General features: G+C 40.9%; 1 protein-coding gene across 1 annotated transcript in view; it reads right to left on the reverse strand.

Annotated features, from left to right (window-relative positions):
• Nucleotides 1–896: 896 nt before the first annotated feature.
• LOC117296475 (lisH domain-containing protein C1711.05-like) overlaps nucleotides 897–24,490 on the reverse strand; it is a 30,092-nt gene continuing 6,498 nt past the window's right edge. Inside the window, exons 4-7 of the mRNA XM_033779420.1 lie at nucleotides 19,163–19,271; nucleotides 3,327–3,587; nucleotides 2,054–2,359; nucleotides 897–1,677 (exon numbers count right to left, since the gene is read on the reverse strand). Coding sequence (XP_033635311.1) covers nucleotides 1,058–1,677; nucleotides 2,054–2,359; nucleotides 3,327–3,587; nucleotides 19,163–19,271 — 1,296 coding nt within the window. The 3' untranslated portion in view covers nucleotides 897–1,057. The remainder of the gene's footprint in view (nucleotides 1,678–2,053; nucleotides 2,360–3,326; nucleotides 3,588–19,162; nucleotides 19,272–24,490) is intronic.

The raw sequence follows: 24,490 nt of genomic DNA on the forward strand, positions 1-24,490 counted from the left end.
CTCTTAGGTTGAGTTGAGTTTGAGTCACATTGTGGACTACTTATTTCTCCCTTTGGAGAAGGCTTTCCTTCTTTGAAGAAACTTTGAAGGCTCTCTTTCCTTTGGGATTTATTCAGATTTTATTCCGTGATTTCATCCAATTATCAAAAGTAAGATCATACCCACTGACATTTCCAGCAACTTCAATGTCCAACAATTCCTAACTATCAAAATGAAATGGAAAACTGCTTCGTAGAAAAATCACAGACTCCAGAAGAATTTTATGAAAAAAAAACACAAACAACTTTTATGGAATGAAACTTAGAAAAGTAAAATGAAAATATGTCAGCACCAAAAGGGAACCAACGGTAAACGTGGAGTGAAACCCGGCATTGAATTGTGTGGAAAAGTACTCAAGTAGAAACGTTATCTCAGTATCTGATAAATGGTTTGCATTTGCCAAATCAGTGCAAAACACTTCATCACCAAAAATAGCCTTTTTAAGGACGCATATTTGAAATTGAACCAACCTGCCTAAATATGACCTACAATCCCGACCAAAATGTTGCTCTACCTCCGCGGTCACGTTGGGACAGAAACCCAATCTAGGTAGTGCCCCCGATGGGACTCCACCCAGGGTCCTAGAGGTGGAAGGCGAGGAAAGATACCACTAAGCCAAACCGGACCACTTGAATATTGGATCTCATTGCAGTTTTTGTTTCAACTTGAGATATCAACATCATTTGCAGGCCTGGTACTTCACGGAGGTACCAAAGGTGATGGCCTCCATGCCCCCTGGTCATTGCCTTGGTGCCCTTAAAATGCTCCAGTAGAAATTAACATATTCCTCACGGGGTGCCCTTTAACAAGGAGAAAATGCCTTGGTGCCCTTCAACTGCTTCAGTAGAAATTTACAATTTCCTCAAAGGGCGCCCTTTACCAAGGTGAAAATGCCTTGGTGCCCTTTCAAAAGCGAAGCATACAGGCCTGCATTTGAGTGAGGGCGGGAAGGAGTGAGAAGTGACGCAGAGGGTGACGGTTATTATCAAAGCGTTCTGTTTTGGTGTGGATTGAAGATCTATTCTCCCATAATGCTTAATCTCGCTCGTTGAGTCAACCATCGCACTCTCCCTCGACTCGACACCGTCGTCGCGACATCCTCCTCCGCATCGTCTGAGACCTCCTCGATGTCGTACGACTGATTCTCGCTCTCCTCGTCCAGGTCCCTATAAATCACAGTCTGCTTTCCCTGATTACGAGTCTTAGGCTTGCGGCTCGAGCTCGTCACCACGACAGTCTCCAGTTCAAAATCACTGGAGTTAAAGCGTCCTCTAGTTCTCGTGTTTACTTGGTTAGATCGTCGACTTATCGCCTCCGGACTTGACGTACTCCTCCTGCTCTTCCGCTTTGATGTGGACCTCGCTCTTGATCGGTCAGACCGCGTTCGATGGTTACGCGCATCGTCTGACATGTAATTGTCCGTGTCACTATCCCTCGACTTCTCGTCCGAGCTATTGTCTGAGTTTGAGACGTCTTCGGTGGCTGAGGACGAATCGTTGCTCGAGTCGGCGTTCTTCTCGCTGCCATCTTCGCTGTCCGAACCCTCTTCCTCCTCATTTTCATCTTCTTCGTTGTCGCTTACTACTGGCTGATTTCTTGTGGAGTACCGCTTCATGTGACCGTTGCTCAAGTTAGAACCTGCGGAGTCAAATTCACATTTACAGTTTTCAAATCAATTCAATCAACATTAATACATATTGGTGAAAAAGAGGAGGATAATTATTTAAATCGAAGCAGTCAAGAGCTGGACAAGAAAAAGATACAATGAAAATTAAATGAAAAATAATACAATGTAATGGATAAAAAACATAGGTTTAATTTCCCTTTGATAACCATTTACCTGAATTCCTTATTGAAGACTAAGAGAATAACACAAAACCCAATCTTATTAATTTTGTTCATATACACCGATGCATGTTAGCACTGTATACTCAGTACTTTCCCGAGCTCTGTGAAAACAAATCACAGGCATGTTAGTCAATCTTCCAAAAACAAATAATTAACTTTCCCTTACCAGAATTTCTTGTAGCAACGTTTCTTCTCATCCCGTTTCGTTTTGGTCTTAATGGTTTAATTTCTTCTTCTTCTTCTTCTTCATTTTCTTCATCATCTTCATCATCTTCATCTTTCTTTTCTTGCTCCACGTCTGTTTCCTCCCCCTCCTCCTCCTCATTTTCTTCTTCCTCCTCCTCCTCCTCTTCTTCACTGTTCTCGTCTTGGTCTTCACTTTCTTCTCCCGAATCATCTTTCCTCGTGTTGCTGGATTTCGTTTGCCTCTTCACTCTTTCTGCAACGCTTTTTGAAAGTGTCGTTGATTTCCCTGAAATGAATTTAAATGATGGGTTTGTGAATGAGACATTCTTGGCGACAAACAACTCTTAACAGTTCATCAATGAACTGCACCCTGGGATTCGCAAAATTTATCCAATTACTTGTTTTATTATACCTGAAGTTGTCACTCAACAATGTCAACATTTGATTTTTAATATATTGTATGATTTTTGGGGTTGAACAAAGAATTTACTTGAGTGGGATTAAAACCAACGACCTACGGATTAACATGCCGGTGCTCTACCAACTGAGCTGTCTAGCCCTATGTTGGCGGTGTCCCTATTCTGTCAATATCTTTGTTCAGGGGTGCCATTATATTTTATGTTAAAGTTGTTACACAATTGGGGTTGAACAAAGACAAATCTACAAAAGACAGACTTGGGCCTTTGACCTGAGCCATCTTGGTTTTATTTCTTAAGTAAGTTTTCAACACCGTGAGGTATTATTATTAAATCGAAAAAGACAAGTCAAATCTGGTCCTGAGTTTACTGGCCCATCGCTAAATAACACTGGCCTCAGACCTGTGGTTAAGTGTCAATATTAAGCATAGGGATCTTGTACAACTTGTCCCTCCTTAAAGGCACTGGACAGTATTGGTAATTACTCAAAATAACTGTTAGCATAAAACCTTACTTGGTAACGAGTAATGGGGAGAGGTTGATAATATAAACATTGTGAGAAACGGCTCCCTCTGAAGTGAAGCAGTTTTCGAGAAAGAAGTAATTTTCCACGAATTTGATTTCAAGACCTCAGAATTAGATTTTGAGGTCTCGAAATCAAGCATCTGAAAGCACACAACTTTGTGTGACAAGGGTGTTTTTTTCTTCCGTTATTATCTCGCAACTTCGACGACCAATTGAGCTCAAATTTTCACAGGTTTGTTATTTTATGCATATGTTGAGATACAGCAAGTGAGAAGACTGGTCTTCCAGTGTCTTTACCTCTCTTATACTGACCTGAGTTTTTACTCTTGGACGGAATGTTCTTGGCACTTAGTCTGGTACTGGTTGGACTTTCTTTGGCATTTAACTGTCTTGAAGTACTAGGTCTGGCGACGCTGGCTGAGTTCTCTCTGGATGGCCCCGCCCTAGATGACCCCGCCCTGGATGACCCTGCCCTGGATGGCCCCACCCTGGATGGCCCCGCACGAGTAGGGCTCTCTGTCTCCTTGTCTTCTTCGCTGTGAGATGACGAGGCTTCGCTGTTAGAGGACGAGGCTTCGGTGGATGGGCGAGGAATGGAAAGGAAATGTTAATGTAAACATAATAGTAACAAGTCATGGATATTAATTTTTTTGAAAACTGAAAAACAATTAAAAGCATAATCATTGCCAGTATCAAGACACACATAAAAGACTTGTTAAGACACAAAAACAATCAATAGTATACAAACATATAGAATCAAGCAATGAAAACACACAAATGAAAAGCTAAAATATTTATCAATAAATGATGAAAACAGTGCAAACCCAGAGTGACTGGCATGCCAATGGATAAAACGTCTAATCATTTAAACATAATGCTACTTCTGTTATTATTGTAGAAGATCAAGACAAAACTACAGATACAAAACAAAGGAATACAAGTTTACGATAACAGCAAACAATTGCAGCATGCATCAATTTAAGGACAATGAGAGGACAAGTGCAAACCAATATAACAATCTAGTTCACTTGTCTTCATTGTAGAGAACTTATTAAAACCATCGCTGCTTATGCTGGCTTTTTGTCAGAGAACAACTGTACAGGGAAAACACAATAGCGTGATTGACTAGAAAGCTAGCATGCCCTGCGCTGTGAAGCTGTGGGGGCGCACCCATATTGTGTCCAAACCTAAGTAAAAGCCTTTATGTTTTTTAGGGTTTACCTCTTGAGTCCTGAACGGACTTGCTTCTCATACTTTAGAGCTGATTTGTAGTCGCTTAGAATAGGTCTGAATTGCTCCTCGAAGAGTGCTGATAAACGTAACGTCATGGAATAGATCTGAAATGGTTAGAAAGAATGAAAAGGTAAGGTCACTTATTAAAGATTTTCTAAACTTATTTAGCGGTAATAATTTTATAAGTAGGATTTGAAACATTTTGCATGGTGAAGATACAATCAAGTAAGGTTTGCGCAAACACCATGTAGGGCTATGGTGGTTCTGAGATAACCAATAATGGTATAACAACTGAGACATTTCTATCAGTATGCTCCATCAACATGCTTGAATCGCCTTCTTCTGAAGATGATCGGAGCATACTGATCAAAAGTTAAGATGTTAAATCATCGGTTCTTCTCAGAACTACCACAGCTCATACGAGAGTGGTAACATTAATATAACATTATTTATTTTGGTTTTTACCCATATACACCGATGTGTGTAAGCACTGTATATACTCAGTACTTTCTTGAGCTCTGTGAAAAAAAACCACAGGCATATTACTCGGGTGGGATTCAAACCCACGACCATTGCAATTCTAGAGCAGTGTCATTCTAACTAGACCACCGAGATTGCCCGATAGCTAGAGGCAGTTCCAATCATATGTTTCAGCAGGTACTGCTGCTTATCTACATGGTGTGTGTGATTGATTGTTAATAAGTACGCCCATTTTGAGCCTTATGCTGCATACTCCTCAGGAGTTCAATTTATTAAGTAGTATGTCAAAACAGCTTTAGGGGAAACATTTACCTTAGATTTTTTGTTTGGGGTGTAGCTTTTTGAGTTGGTGAAGACGAGGCGTACGTCTTTACAGAATTCCATGGGGTCTTGGTAGATCATTCCTTCAAGTTGCTCTCGGACTGTGTTCAAGTCCATAGGGGTGTCTATGATGGTGCGATAATCCTACAAGGAATAAGATTACAAAGAGAGACCCATAATTGTTTGGTTTCTATTTTAAAGGCAGTGGACACTATTGGTAATTACTCAAAATAATTTTTAGCATAAAACCTTACTTGGTAACGAGTAACGGGGAGAGGTTGACAGTATAAAACATTGTGAGAGACAGCTCCCTCTGAAGTGACATAGTTGTCGAGAAAGAAGTAATTTTCCACGAATTTGATTTTGAGACCTCAAGTTTAGAATTTGAGGTCTCGAAATCAAGCATCTGGAAGCACACAACTTCGTGTGACAAGGGTGTTTTTTTCTTTCATAGTTATCTCGCAACTCCGACGACCAATCGAGCTCAAATTTTCACAGGTTTGTTATTTTACGCATATGTTGACATATGAGAAGACTGGTCTTTGACAATTACTAATAGTGTCCAGTGTCTTTAATTGGATCTACCTCATCTTCTTAATTATGCTAATGACACCAAGACACAATGATCAGAACTCATTTACACCATTTCAGACAGGTGCTCCAGAGTCACACCAAACCAATTTCTGAATAAAGTACATGGAAATTTCGACTTCTGAAACAGTTCGGAGCAACTGGACGCGCTTAGCATAGAAAGATTGACTGTTTCAGTCGATCCGAGCGAATCTGGATTTTCTAGGTTTCAGACGTCGATCTTGCACGAGATGAACCTAATGTAAATGTTATGTTAAAGACACTGGACACTATTGGTAACTGTCAAAGACCAGTCTTCTCACTCGGTGTATCTCAACACATGCATAAAATAACAAACCTGTGAAAATTTGAGCTCAATCGGTCGCCCAAGGTGCAAGATATTCATGAAAGAAAAGAACACCCTTGTCGCACCATGGTCACACGAAATTGTGTGTTTTCAGATGCTTGATTTCGAGACCTCAAATTCTAAATCTGATGTCTCGAAATCAAACTTGTGGAAAATTACTTCTTTCTTGAAAAATACGTCACTTCAGAGGGAGCTGTTTCTCACAATGTTTTATACTATCAACCTCTCCCCATTACTCGTTACCAAGTACATGTAAGGTTTTATGCTTATAAAGATCCCGTCAAATTCTCCAGTGTCGATATCCTCCTGTTAGAGTTAAGAAAAAGAAAGAAAATTGCACGATCATTTTTAAAGGGTTTTGTTACCTTTTGTAGATCAAGTTTTCGGCTATGACATGAATCCCTACTCACTATGTGATTTTCAAGTTAAGCTAACAACAGCTATACCAGTAACAAGCAATATGAAACAAATGAACATTTGGCTGGTAATCCAAGAAAGAAAATTCATGCTAAGCAAATTTCCGTGCTTAGCAGCTCTATGTAATTGGGCCCTGTTCTTTTCAGAACCAACACTATTCACAAAACATTTTCCCGTGGTGCTACCGATAACCTCACCTAACAATATGATTAAAATAATTTAGAGATATTAAGAGATATTTATTAAAAAATTATAATTTTTACCTCATCAACCAAGTTGTGTTTTGTATTTGGAGGTGCTTCTACTCCTTTGGCTAAATTATCCTTGTCAATAACGATCTCTTCATCATCTAGCTGCTCTTTGTTATAAAGGTCAACGACCACGTTGTCTTCAATATGTCCTGAAAGATCAGGGTTCACGGCTGGGTTTTCCTCTGAATTGACAACAAAATTTTATTACAAATAACCCTCCTACTTTTTGACCATTAATTATTATCCACTGTGGTTTGATTGATATGTTATGCAGTATGGTTTTGAATGATAGATATATAAAATATGATATCATGATGTGAACTGCATCTACATGTGCACAGTACACAGTCAACCCTCCTACTGTCTTTGAGAAAGACTCTGCTAGGGCCGAAACGTCAGGGGCCAATTTCATAGAGCTGCTCAAGCAAAAATTTTGCTTGAGCACGAAAATAGCTCGCTTACTTTTCACATGTTACTGGCAAAAATGTCATGCCATATACATTGCTTGTGACTGGTATTTAGCTGTTGTTTGCTTAGTATAACAATTGAGTGTAGTCTTGTCCGGTAATGTGATTTTACTGAGCAAGGATTTTTTTGCTTAAGCAAAATTTTGTGCTTAAGCAGCTCTATGAAATTGGGCCCAGGTCATTATTTTCTTTTGCAATTACTTGAAAAAAGAGAGATTTGAATGAAACGCACCGTTAGTTGTTGTCGGGTCAGCATCATCATTAGTCCCGTACAACACCAGCTGGAAGCTGGTGAATCGAGCCACCTTACTACTTCCCCTCGGAATATTCGGAAGGTCCTCCTCCTGCGACTGGACCCCCGGTGGGGTGTGGTGATGCTCTACCTCCAGGCGCGACACCCCGTTTGGGTTCTCGCCCCAGTTCCGTACCGACATGAAAGGAAACTCGTCCACTGACTGAGTGGTGTTGTCATTCTTGCGGGTCGAGAGGAGCTCGGAGGGGGTGCCCTGCGGGGACCAGATCGTCAGGGAGATGTCGCCACGGCGGGGGGCTTGGTAGGAGATTTTCGCGATGGTGTGCTCCAGTTTGGTGATGGGGCAATTTATATCTATGTAGACTACGGTGGACATTCCTTGAAGGATTGATCTAGAGAAGAAAGTTAGGACAAACGAAAGATAAGCATTTGAGGTAGGGATGGTCACATAATGAACAAAATTAATATAACAAGTTTGCTTGAATGACTCAAAGCGCCCTCCATTGTCTGAAAAAGACTTATTTTCAATTGACTCTTATATAAGTTGATGTAGGTAGAAGCTTGTTTGTCCAGAAGGAGAATATTAATTTTGTTTTTTACCCATACACAGATGTGTGTTAGCACTGTATACTCAGTACTTTCCCCGAGTCCTGTGAAAAAAATATCACAGGCAGTTTACTCGGGTGGGATTCGAACCCATGACCCTTGCAATTCTAGAGCAGTGTCTTACCAACTAGACTACCGAGATTGATGTAGAAGGAGTTTGTTCCACAGTGCTAGTGCAGTGCAAGTCTTGGTGAAAGACGCTCTTGTTGAGTTGGGCCTACAAATATGTACATACATAGAAGTGTTGTGGCTGAGTGGTTAAGAGTACTGAATTCAAACTCTGGTGTTTCTGATCAGCAGAGCCTGTGTTCGAATCCCCAGCCATGACACTTGTGTCCTTAAGCAAGACATTTAACCAATGCTTCGTCCTTCGGATGGGAGGTAAAGCCGTTGGTCCCATTTGTTATGTGCATGTAAACGAACCCAGTGTACTTATCAAAAAGAGACGGGGTTTTCGTCTGGAGAGTGTTTAAGTGATTTGCTCAGACTCCTTGAATTACATTGTCCTTCACAAAATTCATGTGACACGTCATTGCACTTATTCAGAAACCATGTTATTCATCACCCGTTAGGTGTCACAGATTTTGTAGTAATTGCAACATGTTCATAGGCAAGGACAAGAGCATTTCTATATGTCCAAATAGTAGCTGTAGCAAAAACTTTACACCTAGTGAAGATATGCCATATTTCCTTGAAATTCCTATAGTTGATGAACTTAATAATATGTTTAAACGACCTAACTTTCATCAAGATCTGCTTCACAGGTTTAGTACTACATCCAAATGCACCAGTACCATTTCGGACATATACGATGGTTCACTATACCAAAAACAATGTCAGCCAGGGGGGTTCTTGTCGAATACTAATCACATTTCATTTATGTGGTATGTAGATGGCGCACAGTTGTTCAAATCAAGCAAAGGAAGTTTGTGGGTACTTTACTTAGCTATCAATGAGCTCCCATTTGCAAAAAGAATGAACCCTGACAACATCATACTTGGAGGCCTGTGGTTTAATGATGGAAAGCCTTGCATGAGTTCATTCTTGAAACCCTTCTGTGAATCACTAAATGAGTTGTATTCAGCTGGTTGCGATGTCTACTGTGGGCACTGTCGAGATGAGGTCACAATCAAGGCCATGGTACTTTGTGGAACCTGCGACTTGCCAGCAAAAGCAGGTGTCATGAACATGACCCAGTTCAATGGTGAGTTCGGTTGTCCCGTTTGCTGCCAACCTGGGAAAGTAGTTGAAGCAGGTAGGGGTCATACTAGAGTGTATCCTTTTGATGTTGAAAACACTGACGGACCACTCAGAAGTAATGCAGAGACAATTCAACATGCTGTTGAAGCTTCAGCAACTGGAAAGCCAGTACAAGGCATGAAAGGTCCATCGTGGTTTTCTACATTGGAAGACTATGATTTGATTCAAGGGACAGGGGTGGACTACATGCATGGAGTCTTGTTAGGAGTCGATAGGCAACTTTTAAAGTTGTGGTTCACGCCAAAATATTCCTCCTTGCCATTTAGTTGCTGTAAACGGGTTGATGAAGTTGATGAAAGACTGCTCAGTATCAGACCACCTAGTTACATCACGCGTCTCCCAAGATCGATCAAACAACACGTCGCATATTGGAAGGCAAACGAGTGCAGGGCTGAGCTGTTGTTTTACTCTGTTCCTGCACTTTGTGGGGTCTTGTCAAATGATTATTACCAGCATCATCTACTCATAGTAGAAGCTATACATATTACTGTGCAAGGTTGAAATTTCTCAAGCCGATCTTGTACAGTGCAGACGAGTCCTCATCCACTATGTTGCGACATTTGGTGCTCTTTACTCCGACAGACACATGACAATCAATGTGCACCAACTCTTGCACTTGGTTAATGTAGTTCAGAACTTGGGACCATTATGGGTTTACAGTAGCTTCTCCTTTGAAAGTCTGAATGGAAAATTGCTCAAGCTGGTCCATGGTGCCAACAAACCCGTTCTCCAAATTGCAAATGCAGTGACAAGCATGCTTCGGATCCCTGAGTTGGGTGGGAGACTGGTACCGAATTCGAAGGCGGCTTCCTTATATGGACATTTCCAAGGTCGTGGCAGTAAACGTGCAAGTGCTGTTGAAATTTAGCTGTTGATGAATACCTGAACGCAGTAAACAGAACAGGGGCTGTTGCTACATCAATGTTCTCCTTTTTGCGAGTACGTGTCAAGGACACGCTTGTTTGCAGTTCCCAGTATATTGCTTTGAAGAGCAGAGATTGCTCTGTTGTTATGCTCCGAGATGGCAGTTTTGGAAGGGTCGAGATATTCCTGAAATGTTGTTTCTGCGATTGTTCTGGTCAATGTAATTGTGAGATGTTGCAGGCTGTGTTGAAGCTGGACTTTGCTGTGATGAATTGACTGAAGTATCTCTTCCACAAGTTCAGTTGGTGAGAAGTATGTCTGAGCAATTACTTGCCATACAAATTGGAGCGATCATGGAAGTATGTGTGTATGTTTGTATTGGTTTGAAAAAACAGGACCTTCCTGATTTGGAATTTGTAGTTATACCTCCAATTTGCTGAGCATTTGTTTTAATGCCAGGTGACTGTAGTTATTGGAATATTGTATTTACTTATATCAGGCTTGAGATTTTCAGACTGTTGTGAAATCAGACCTTTCTATCCCATTTTGTTTGTGTTTTTATGCAGAATAAATAATAATAACAATAATAATAGTAATGACAAAAACGGGACGTGTTGGTTTTTGCTTAGAAACGCCTGTATGCAGGGGGTTTCGCACTGCTGCGGCTTAATATTACAAATTGATTTGTGTAGATTTCAGACCTTTCATCATCTAATTTCAGTCCTTTTGCTAAATTGACAATCTCATCCCTGTTAATGTATATATATTGGAATTGTGAATATTGGAATTGTATCCTCCTGTGGAAATCAATAAATCAAAACTTAAAGAATGAAGAATGTCACATGATTGTTTTCTTGCAGTTGTTAATTTATATGAAGTTTCACTTCACTCCGACATTGGTTCAATTAGGCCCCACATTTATCTTCAGGTCTAAGACATTATTGAAGTTGGTGTTTTTGTTTATTAAAGTTTTTAATTTTGTCTTGGTACAATTTGCAAGTGTGTACAACAACAAAGTCGAAAAAAGTCCGTTTCACCAACTGTCCAGATAACTTTGTCCATTGCATTGAATATAGCATGTATAGTGGCTTTGGGAAAATAAGCTAAGTTTCAGTCATCGCAATGAGGCATCATCTTCGATGACTGAAACTTAGTTTTTGGAGGATATGATGCCTGTTTGTTAGAAAATTTTGCAACAGTTACCCACTGTGATGACTGATGATGACTTTGATGCCAGTTTGTGATGACCATTGATGCTTCATGATGACCAAATGATGCCTATTGATGCTTCATGATGACCAAATGATGCCTATTGATGCCTCATGATGACCAAATGATGCCTATTGATGCTTCATGATGACCAAATGATGCCTATTGATGCTTCATGATGACCAAATGATGCCTATTGATGCTTCATGATGACCAAATGATGCCTATTGATGCTTCATGATGACCAAATGATGCCTATTGATGCTTCATGATGACCAAATGATGCCTATTGATGCTTCATGATGACCAAATGATGCCTATTGATGCTTCATGATGACCAAATGATGCCTATTGATGCTTCATGATGACCAAATGATGCCTATTGATGCTTCATGATGACCAAATGATGCCTATTGATGACACTTTGATGCCTGAATGATGACCATTGATGCCTTTTGATGACATTTTTGCCTAGTGATGACCAAATGATGACTGATGATAACCGATAATGACCAAATGATGCCCAATTTTACTCATGATGACCAATTGATGACTGATTTTTCTAGTAGGGCTAGGCTAAATCAATCACAAGAACCATCTCTGCCCTAACAGGTACCCATTTACACCTGGGTGGAGAGAAGTAATTATAGTGAAGTGTCTTGCTCAGGGACCAGGATTAACATTTATCATGTTTATTGTTTTCCTTGTATCTTACAAAATTGGTTTTAATTGAGTTAAATGGACCATTCCAAAACCTAACGCCATGTCGAACTGAACTCTTTTGGTATAATGATGTTCTTTGGTGGGAAACATCAATTAGTGTTTTGAGTATTAATATGGAGTTGTAGGCCCCTATTCTTCATTATGCATTCATAAAAACCCAGTGAGAGTTTACCTTTTGTGAAAAAAAGTTAACAATCAGATTGATGTAGGAAGAATATTGGGTTTATTTAATAATTCCCAATGCAAAAATTAACATCTATTAAAGGGAAGGTACACGTTTGGTAAATACTCAAAACAAGTATTAATAACTTAAAAACTGACTTGATAACAAGCATTGGAGAGCTGTTGATAGTATAAAACATTGTGGGAAACGCCTCCCTCTAAAGTAACGTAGATTTTGAGAAAGAGGTAATTTCTCACTAAAATAATAAAAGGCTTCTAGCTAGAAGTCTTTTATTCCTATCTGAAAGCACACAAATTCGTCCAACAAGGTTGTTTTTCTTTCATCATTTTCTCGCAACTTTGATGACCGATTGAGCCAAAATTTTCACAGGTTTGTTATTTTATGCTTATGATGGGGTACACCATGTGAGAACACTGGTCTTTGACAATTACCAAATGTGTACCTTCCCTATAAACCATTGTGTTATACATGTACCCGTCATTAAAATAGAGGATTCAAACTTCCTGAATTCAGTGCACTTGTGGTATTGGCTCAGGCCCACGACATGCCACAGAGCTTGGTAATCATTGAGTATATCTGAAAGAAAATCTGATGTCAACTTACTTAGCTTGGAGAACCAGTGCAAAGAGACCTGCTGCTAGTGGGGCTGCACTGGATGTCCCGATGAAATTATCAATGCAACCATCACGGATGTCCGTAGTGATCTGTGATGGATGAAATCAAAACAAGAGAATGGTAATCAAAACTACACCAATGCAACACCATAGTATTGTTAAAATTCCAAGAGAACGGTAGTCAAGCACATGCTGGAATACTTAACTGATCCAATATGACCATTCCCACTGTCTCAACTTTTCAGACACTCCCTTTAGGCGCCTTGTCAAAACGTCCAAGCTGTTCCATTCCGCGTGCATTCTGCGGGAGTCCGCGGATTTTTGTAACAAAAGAACCCGTAGCAACCGGGAAGGTCCACGGCCACGACGGCTCATTTACATGTCAATAAACATGAATATTCCGGCGGCTCTGCGGAGCGACCGGTCGGCTATTGTGAAGCCCAGCTTATTTAAATATCAATAAGCATGATCATACGGCGGCTCCGCGGACCGGCTGCCGGCGGAACCGCGGAGGAACCCAGGTGGTGAACAATTGCTTTACCTTTGCATGGCAAAAGCAAACTAAGGGTGTGTAAAGCCATTTTCTCGTACGAGTGATTTTTAAGGCTTGGTTACATGACCGAAACATGTGAATTGTAGAAATGGTTTGTTTAGGCAGGTCTATGGACCACATTAATTATTTTGCTTTTGTTTCTCCTAGCCCATCTGGAAGTATTTGTTGTATTTTAATCTAATGTTGAAATGGCAGAATAAGTAATAATAATAATAATAAATAATCTTAGTAATAATAGTAATAATTTCCATATTTTGGAGCAAGGTCAAAACATCCTTTCTCTGTGACTACCACGCCGTTTCATAGTGTTTCACTATAATAGAAAACCTGACTTCCCAAACAATGCATCGTAGCCTCCCCCATACCCATGTATCGATCACTGTATCAATGACCCATCCACAACGTATTATGCAAAACGTTTTAATTCGGCCTCTGGCCGCGAAAACCTTTTATTGTAAATAAACCATTAAAATGATCGGAATTGGCAGCCAGTGCAAACTTGTTTTTACAAAATTAAACTTTTATTAACTAGGGTGGCAAATATTTTACATCGAATCAAACTTGTTTTTTTTATAGTAAGGGATTTATTTGGTGATGACGTACTCATAAAGTGATTAACATTTTGAGTTGTTTAGCCGGGACTCAACATATTGTGCCTTTTCAAAAATACAAGCCTCGTGAATGCCTGTTTAATGCCTGTTGAATGCCTCTGGAATGTTGAGGTTCAAAGTCGCCGATTTGGTTGACTATCATGTCTAAACATGTAGCTGGCGATTATCACGTGAGCAGGATGGTCGGCTGGCACTACCAACGTGCGTGGTACAATGATCTTGTCGGTGCAGCCTGTCCGCTTCCAGGACGATGGTACTCACTAGTTGCAAATGTACCATTCTGGGAGAGCACGGCCGGTCCGCGTCCAAGCCGCTGATATTCATGACCTGAAAATACAACTTGTTTATTCATGAGACTTATTGTTATACCAACAATAGCGCCCGGCATGGATAGCTCATTAACTTCGCCGCGCTTCAACGCACATGGCCGTTCTTCCGCGGACTGTCCGAGGTCCTTAGCAACGGCGGTATTTGCTGTCCATTCCGCAGACTGTCAGCGGAGGAACGCCCGGGACGTTTTGACAAGGCGCCTTAATAATTGTTGAATGCAAGCCCACTACATGTCTTCACTTAAATCCAATACTTCAATATTAGTCGTCCCCCTCACACCTACATGTAATTCTTGGGGGATAAATCTTTCCTTTTTCTGTATTTAGTTTCATGCGCAAGTCTTCTTCTTTTATTTATTATTAATACCAAGAAGCAAATGCATCGTCTACTTACCACCAGATTTTGAGGTTTACTGTAATCCCGTTTGGCCTTGATGTCACTGATTCCTCCAGACAGAACGACGGCCATCGTTGAGGCGCACTTCTCCATGAAGTAAACCGACTCCCCCATGTCATTAATGGAACCAACCGAGATGGTGTGGATGCTACCGACGTAGCCGTCCGCTGCGCAGTCGTCTCCGTTATTACCGCCGTTACCCGAGGCCCAGGTGTAGATGGAGCCCTTGCCACCACGACCCTAAACAATAATAATAATATTTATTACTTAAAAACTATTTCATGTCACATAGACATCAATAAGCATTGTACAATAAAAATGTATCAGTTATTAAGAAATACAGATTGATTTTCAACAAAAATATCAATAACTAATTGATAACAAAGTGATTCTAAAAAAAGGTGGGTTTTCAAGGTTCACATCAATTCCAGGGTATTAGCAGATCAAATAGCTATTGGCAGCCCATTCCACAAGCAGAGGGGCAAATATTTTAAATGAGCGATTGCTATACTATTTTGTTTTGCCAAGTTGTTGCTGTAAAGATACAAAACCAGAGGATATCGAGTGCAGAGTGCAGTAGTTGATCTGTAGCCAAGTAGCTCACAAAGATAACCTGGGCCCAATTTGATGGCTCTGCTTACCGCCGAATTCTGTGCTTAACACCGTGATTCCCCGCTTACGTGCAAGTGCTGAATATCTGCGCTAGCCTTGTAAGCGTAGAATGCCTAATAACATGAAGTACGCCTGCGCAGAAGTCCAAATTCGCCGCTAACCCGTGAAATACGCTTGCCTTAAGCACAGAATTCCTGCTTTTGTAAGCGCCGATTCTGTGCTTACGGTAAGCAGAGCCATGAAATTGGGCCCTGGTACCCTCATAATTGTACAATAAGGGAGCACTGTAACCTCAACTGGTTCCCATTTACCTTTGTGATTCCCTCAACCAGCGCTTCACCCATCAATTTCCCTGGTACCCTCATAATTTTACCGGTATCAGCTGGTCCCCAGCAACAGCTGTAGATATCAACGTGTTGATTATGGAACGTCAGTGGGTCGGCTTGAATTGCATGATCAGTCACATCGCCGTCAAGAAATCGTATGCCTAGAGATCAAACCAAAAATCTTTGTTATGAACAAAAACCTTAACAAGCTACATTTGTACATGTGCATCTTTGCTGAGATCCAATCTTTCTACCAATAAGGAAATTGAGTTCACGTGAGATTAAACAAATTTGTATTGTGTAAAAGACCATCGTTTTGATTATTCTTCTCCAGTGGTTTTCAGAAAGCCTCTTACAAGGCTATTAAAGACACTGGACACTATTGGTAATTGTCAAAGACTAGTCTTCTCACTTGGTGTATCTCAACATATGCATAAAATAACAAACCTGTGAAAATTTGAGCAAAATTGGTCGTCGAAGTTGCGAGATAATAATGAAAGACAAAAACACCCTTGTCACACTAAGTTGTGTGCGTTTAGATGGTTGATTTCAGGACCTCAAATTCTAAATCTGAGGTCTTGAAATCAAGTTCATGGAAAATTAATTCTTTCTCGAAAACTATGGCACTTCAGGGGGAGCCGTTTCTCACAATGTTTTATACCATCAACCTCTCCCCATTACTCGTTACCAAGTAAGGTTTTATGCTAATAATTATTTTGAGTGTTTACCAATAGTGTCCACTGCCTTTAAATCACCACTCAAGTTAAAGGCCCGGTCACACAGGCCTCCATACACGAATGCATTGTTAAAACAATGCACGCCCTCGATTGGTTGAATGAGCGTGGGCGTACTATGCAGGGAGAAATTCAACCAATAGAATGCGTTCTATTTGCGTCGTGATCGTTATCAGTTTCGATATCGCTGCAGCGTGACTTGGTCTTGAGTCGTACATGAGTTCTGTTTTGTATAGCTGCTTGTTGCAGCTACATGTACCTCCTTGGTTGCAGCATGGAGCAGGCGTGATATTTGGCCCTCGGAAAAAAGGTACATGTACACATAATGCAGGCTTGAGTACTTTTCAGGCTAATCGCAATTTTCCTGATTTTTCCAAAGGCAAACAAAACGGCAAATCAGACTAAAGTAGGAAGCATTACATGCCTGATGGGGGTATAATAAAGCAGTGTTTCCAAAATTTCAAAAACTTGTGTAATAGATAAGCATGAAAAACTCAGAAGTACCTGATAAACAATGACAAATTATTTAAACAAACACTCGTATAAGAAACCAGTTTAAATAGCTTTCCTGTTAAAAAAAGTTGTTCAAGAAGCTATTTATATACTGTAGTCAGTAGGCCTATTTTAAACATAGTCTGGTAACTTCTTACCTCCAATGCTTGCCTCGGGGGCTGCTCCAACACCACATATACCATTATTGGCTTCGGCAGCCACCTCTCCTGCACAGCGTGTGCCATGACTGTAGGAGAAGTCAAAATGGAAGAACAAAATTAGACAAGAAACCAAATTTATTCTTTATAACAATATTCATTAACTACTGGTTATCACTTTTAATTTTACACTGTGATAATTGTCACATGTAACTTACAGTAACCTCTAGGCCTATCTAAAAGTAAACATTAAATAAATTAACTATCAGGACATATTTGGTCGTCAGAAAAAAAGTAGGAATATTTCATCAAATACTAGGGCTGACCCACATACGTACAAAATGGAAAGGTCTTAAATGGACTTGGATCGGTCGAGTTGGTCTTTGAAAAGCGTATTAAACCGTTTGTTATAGAATGCATATAGAGAGATATTTTAAAAGTAGAATATAATGATCCACACAAGTATCACTCGAAATTACGTCGTTTTCCTTTTACCTCGTCGACAAACACGGTCGGCCATTTATGGGAGTCAAATTTTTGACTCCTATAAATGGCCGACCATGTAAGTTCTCAAAGTAAAAGGAAAACCACGCAATTTCGAGGCAAATGTGTGTGGATCATTGTATTCTACTTTTTAAACATCTTTCTACCCATATGCATTTTATAACAAACGGTTACAAACGCTTTTCAAAGACCAACTCGACCGATCCAAGGCAACGTGTTCCTTTAAAATCCTGAAATGCTTTATATTGGCCAAGGCAAAATTAGGAACAGTATCCCAAGTACAAAGTGGATCAAAGAGCATGATTTACGAATATCCAAATAAAACAAGATCTACTTCTTGGCAGGCAGACATTAAAAAATTCTAAATTCAAATACAAGTCTGAAAATGCTCATCCTTTGATTTAGAAATTGGTTTTGTTTAAAAAATATAACTCTAAGCCTGAAATAACAAGACATTAGGCCTATTAAATTGCAACAGAAATAATGCAACAATTATATCTGAACTTTCGTATATTTTCAAACAATTAATACATTGCAATCAAAACCATCATGGCATGGCTTGAACACACTGTATATTTCACTGATATTTATTGTACATGTGCAGTGTTTCAGTCAGTGATATCAAGTTAATAAAATACTTCTCATTTTCTTTGATGCATGTAATTTCCTTCAGGATGTTTGGTTATTTTCTTTACTTTTACTTTTGTCCAGTGTAATAGTTTTGGAAACAGAACATTTCTTGTTTAAAGCTAATCACAAGTCCCATTTGGATTGTTTAAACAAAAATTGAAATGGACTAAATACAAATGTCAAATAGATCGATAACAGGATAAGTCCAAAATTTATCTTTGCAACTTTTCTTTAATTCTCCACCAAGTCAGTGTCCAAAGAGTTTGATTTTGAGGGGCACTGTCGTCGGGATCACATTAAGGCTGTGGCTGTCAGCTGTACACGTAATTATGAACTCTTTTCAAGTTACTGCATGAGGGCGCTTGCTACATGTAGCTGTCACATTACAGCATAGACCTTATTGCAAATCCTTGGTACGTGCGCGCATAGGCGCGGGAGAAGGTGCATGCTGGTCTAGCTAGCGATCAAGTTTGATTGCTAATTAGACCAGTATGCACCTCATTCAACATTTAGCGCTTGCGTAATGGGTATTTATGAAAAGGTCTATTGACCCCTTGCACGCCATGTTGGTGGGCAGTTAGGTTTACATGTATTAACGCCGCGTCGCCTAAAATGCACACCTCACTGCATAACGCACGGCATAGAGTTATATGAAAACGCACAGTGAAATTGCCCACCAGTATGGCGCATTCAAGATTTTTCTGATGGTGACGTCAGGTGAAATGGGTCAATAAAAATGAAAGCACCCTTCATAATGTGTTAAGTACCTATGTTCATGTAGGGTGAGTGTTCATACATGTATGTCACAGGCCTGCTATGACCACAGTCGCCCTGTGACCTCTTCTTCAGTTCTTGGTCAAAATTTTGCCTTCGTCTAAAAAGTCTGGTTATAAAGTCCACCACCGCGTATTACTATTAGTGTCCCCTTCACCATGTTCACCACACTCAAGACTAGCCAAATATGGAAAATAATGACAACTCACCATCGTCCACGATGGTCACCACCACGCCCTTTCCCATAAGGCCTAGCTTCCAGGCTGGTGCTAGGTTCATGTCTACACCACGCTGTGCTTTGTTCTGGCCTTGGTTGTGCTGCAATGAAACATATAGGGAAAATATTTAGTGGAAGTATCGTGGCCGAGCGGTAAAGACCACCGAATGCAAACTCTGGTGTTTCTGATCAGCAGAGTGTGGGTTCGAATCCCCAGCCGTGACACTTGTGTCCTTAACCATTGCTTCGTCCTTCGGATGGGACGTATCATGTAAAGCCGTTGGTCCCATGTGTTGTGTAGCGCATGTAAAATAACCCAGTGCAGAAAAGAGAAGTGGTTCGCCCCGGTGTTTCTGGTTGTGGCTGCTGTATGCGGAGTAGCACCTTGTAAACCTTTATGAGGTGCAAACTAATTGGGTCTCAAATTTCATCACTGCAATAACATATCTTTCTGAAAGTTTGTATATCTCAGCGCATCGAGTACCTTGTTTGTAGATACATGTACGTGCGCTATAAGACTTTGAATACTATTATTATTATATTATATGAGGTATGTACACGTATAATAATAATGATAATAATAACAACTGCATTTCTATAGCGCCTAACACCTCCACAAGAAAGTCTCTAAGCACTCACAGGAACAAAAGAAAAGTTATGTATGATGATGAATTGAACGGATGTTTTGAGAAGAGTCTTGAAACTTGAGATAGTGGTAGCTTTTTTAATGTGTCGAGGGAGATTGTTCCATAAATGAGGTGCAGCAAATTTAAAACTATGTTGACCATTGTAGAGATTACAAGGGTGTTTTTGTTAGCAGAACGGAGGTTTCTAGTAGGAATGTATGGAGGGAGTAGATCTTTCAGGTAATTTTGTCCACTTCCAGAACTGCATTGAAAAGGTGCGTAAAAATGAGAATATTATTATCCCAGTCATAAGTTCTTGTAATACCACGGTAACAAATTGTGAAGTTTGACTGGTAAAGAACTAGCCCTGGCGGCCTTACACTTTCGTATTGTACTACAGTGACGTCCTGGACATCAGGGTCCATTTCTGGGGCGGAAAATTTTCAAAGCTTCTTAACTCAAATCTTACCTGCAAGAAAGCACCAATTTCAACAGATTCACATTCCATGGCAGCATATATTTTTCTGCGGTGGGTTTTGATCGTCATATATTCTTCACAAATCTGTCATTTTCATGAAATAATGCAGCTCCCAACGTTAAAAAATTCCTGTTTTGATCGTTTTCTCACAGTGTTAAGAAATTCAAATTTTTGTTCGTACTCTCACAGTCTGCCGTGTGTACGCAAGACGCACGACGGGCAAATCTTGCGTTGCGTTTGCGTGTTAAACGCTGTGCAGTCAAGATACGGTGAGCCAGAATTCATGGTCTTTCATCTTGCGTCTTGCACGCGAATGTATATGCGTACGCATGGCAGCAGACAACACTGTGAGAAAACGATCAAAACAGGAATTTTTTAACGTTGGGAGCTGCATTATTTCACGAAAAATGACGGATTTGTGAAGAATATATGACGACCAAAACCCACCGCAGAAAAATGTATGCTGCCATGGAATGTGAATCTGTGGAAATTAGTAGCTTGTTGCAGGTAAGATTTGAGTTATGAAGCTTTGAAAATTTTCCGCCCCAGAAACGGGCCTCAATAGTTAGGACTCTGTATCTGTGTACAGAGAAAGAGTCCTATATAGGGCTAGTAAAGAACCAATCATGTGACAAGCAACAAAAACGCATGTACCACGGCTGCAGAGCGCGAGGGTAACATGAGTGATGTTAACCTTGATTGTTCCCACCGTTGGGAACTGCCCAGTTTCGAGGGAAAAGTGAAGACTTGTTTCTTATTTGTTGAACAATAATGTTCATCTGCTTATTAAACTATGCATAATGTTTGAAGATGACAACAGAACTTTGAGAAGAGGAATAATCATATTAATTTTCGTTTGTACCCATACACCGATGTGTGTTAGCACTGTATACGCAGTACTTTCCCGAGTCCTGTGAAAAATTATCACAGGCATGTTACTCGGGTGGGATTCGAACCCACGACCCTTGCAATTAAGGAATAATCATGTTACCAAAACAAAACAATTGTTGCACGCTGTGATTTGGGGTCCATGGGTTTTGTACACTCTCGGTGGAAATTTTCCGCCTCGGGTGTACAAAACGCCATGGACCCCGTCACAGCGTGTGTAATGCCTCCTGCTGGCATTTAGAGAGAGAGAGGGACTCAGCTTGTATCATGAACTTTGGTAGTTTTAATCACGTTAACACTTGGCTGCCATCTTGATGGAAAGGTACATGAGTAGGGGTTAGACTCTAGAGGGCGCTAGTCCTGTATGTATGCATGTGTGAATGTGACATCCCCTTTTCTTTAAAGATTAATACAATGGAAATGAAGATTAATCTCAAATCTTTTAAATCAAATGTTCATTAGTCCAGTTTTTCCTTAAAAAGTTCAGTCCTCCGGAGAAACATTGTTCTGTTTAAAAAGAGTTCAGGTTGATTAAACTTACAAATTAAACTGTTCTTTATTGTATGACTGTGTGTCTGATTGTGTGTTTATTTGTTGTGTTTAGTAACATGATGGTATGTTGTTACAAATCAAGTCTGTTTGGCTTGTTCACTCTCCTGCCTGATCGCGTCACTGTCAGTGTTCCTGAGGGGCGGTTAGAAAGCGGTCTGCTCTGGGGTTGTGAAGGAGCATTGCGAACAGGAGTTGGTTTGGTAAAACTCAGGGGAGCTGGTCGCAGATGAATCCTGTTTCGTCTGAGCTGACTTCCACTTTCCGTTTCCACATTGTAGGATCGAGGAGTAGTTGATTTGCTCATAACTCTACCTTGGCTCCAGGTTTTGTTAATCGGATTTTGGATGTAGATGGGTTGGTCGTTGAGGAGTTCTTGGATAGGGGTACTGGTAGAGCGTCTGTTGTAGTATTGCGTTTGCGAAGACTGGTCTGGCTGCAGTATATCTCGCACATCGTCACGATCTGGTGGGGGGTGATGTACTGAAGGTAGTGTCGTCTTGTACTTTCTTCTGTTCAGTAGCTCAGCAGGGGATGCAAGGTTTGACTTGAGTGGAATTGCACGGAGAGTTAGGAGGGCTAAGTTGGGATCGTCCCCTGACTCTCGGCATTTGGTGAGGATTCTCTTCACTGTTTGGATATGTCTTTCAATGAATCCATGACCTCTGGGGTAGTAGAGTGAAGAAGTTTGGATCCGAAATCCAGACTGCTGTGCTAGGGCTCGGAATTGGGAAAAGGTGAACTGCGTACCATTGTCACATAGGATAACCTCTGGGATGCCTTGTTCGGCAAAGAGCACACGTGAAACTCTTGTGATGGTGCTTGCAGTGAGATTGTCAAGTTTGCGGATAAACGGAAATTTGGAGTAATAATCCGCGATGATCAGGTAATAGACCTTGTCGTGGTGGAAGAGGTCAGCTCCAAGGGTGTGCCATGGACGTGGTGGAACTTCCATACTGATCATTGGTTCATGCTGCTGAGAAGGCTGGTATTTCTGGCATGCATGGCAATTTGTTACCATATTGTCAATGTCTTTGTATATACCTGTGGCCAGTAGACACAAGATTTTGCACGCAGCTTGCACTTGTCGATGCCCTGGTGACCGCTGTGGATCTGTTGTAGTATGTTCTGTCGCAGAGAATTTGGAATCAGGATTCTACTGCCAACCAGGACTGTGCCGTTTTCTATGGCTACGTCATCTCGGACTGACCAGTATGGTCTGATGGAGCATTGTATTTTCTTGATGCTATCGGACGACCTTTTTGTACTAGGGTTGCTCCTAGTCCTCTGGTTGATGCGTCAACTTGCAGTATTACAGGCTGCTTCTGGTCGTAGTAAGCGAGTGTGGTGTCTGATGCTATCAGAGCTTTGATGGAGTTGAACACTTTTGTATGTGATGGAGACCAGATGTTCTCAACATCTTCACGAAGGAGTGTCCGCAGTGATGCGGAGTGTTCAGCTAATTGAGGGATGAATGGGCCCATGTAGTTGACCAGCCCTAGGAAGGTTCGCAGTTGTTTCCTATCACCTGGCGGCTGCATCATTTCAACCGCCTTTACTTTATTTGGGTATTTCAGTCCGAAGAAACTACATTCAGTCGTTTTGATGATGCATTTTTCGGCATTCAACTTGATCCCTGCACGTCTGGTGTGTTCCATAGCTTCATGAAGGTGTATGTCATGGTCTCTTGCGCTTTTGCCGAATACTTGTATATCGTCAGCGATGCCCACAGTGCCTTCACAGCCACGATAGGTTTCGTCTATCTTTTGTTGAAAGACATCCTGACTCATTCTGAGACCAAAGGGCATTCTTAAAAATCGGTATCGGCCAAAAGGGGTGTTGAATGTGGTGAGGTACGTAGATTGTTCATCTAGTTCGACATTCCAATAGCCGTTTCTGGCATCAAGCTTGCTAAACATTTTAGCACCTGATAGCTTAGGTGTGATTTCTTCGAGAGTAGGCACAGGGTAGTGATCTCTTTTGATGGCTCGGTTGAGGTCCTTGGGATCTAGACATAGGCGCAGTCGGCCGTTGGCTTTCTCACGTATCACTAGTTAACCCAGTCTGTTGGCTTGGAAACTTTCATGATAATCGCTTTGGATTCCATCTCATCTAACTCTCCCTTGAGTTTATCTCTGATCTCCAAGGGAACCCTACGTGGTGGGTGTATAACCGGTCTGGCTTCCGGATCGAGAGTGATGTGGTATTTAAAGTTCTCAAAGCAGCCAACAGTGCCATCGAAACAATCGGGATACATTTCGAGGAGGTCAGATTTACTCCCGATATTCGGCCTCTCGAGAAGTGGTGTATTTCTTTGGATGTATTTTGGAGAACGATGTGGTGTTGGTGATTCAGTTCTCGTCACCGATAGGTCAGCGAAGTGGACACGTTGACCACTGCATGTATCTTTCGTGACCTTTTCCTGTTGAAGTTGGACAGGATTATTTGTTTGCTCATTTTCCACCACAGTTGTTGTTTCCACTGCACAGTGTAGTGTGATCAAGTTCAGTGCTTGGCATGTCTTTAGGCCAAGGATTGCTGGGCCCGCTGCATCAGTGACGTAGAAAACGCAGTTTTGCTTCGTGTCGTTGTACATGCAGGGAATTTTCACTGTGCCCAGTTGCTTGATTTTGGATCCGCCATATGCAGTGAGTGCCATTTTGCTTGTTTCCAGCGTGCTGGGCTCTGGATTCCCGTTACTGTCCAATTTCTCTGGAAAAATGATGCGGAAAAGATGGACTGGCAGAAGGTTACTCTGAGCACCAGTGTCTACTTTGCA

This window comes from Asterias rubens, chromosome 11, assembly GCF_902459465.1.
Source record: "Asterias rubens chromosome 11, eAstRub1.3, whole genome shotgun sequence".
NCBI classification, from domain to species: Eukaryota; Metazoa; Echinodermata; class Asteroidea; order Forcipulatida; family Asteriidae; genus Asterias; species Asterias rubens.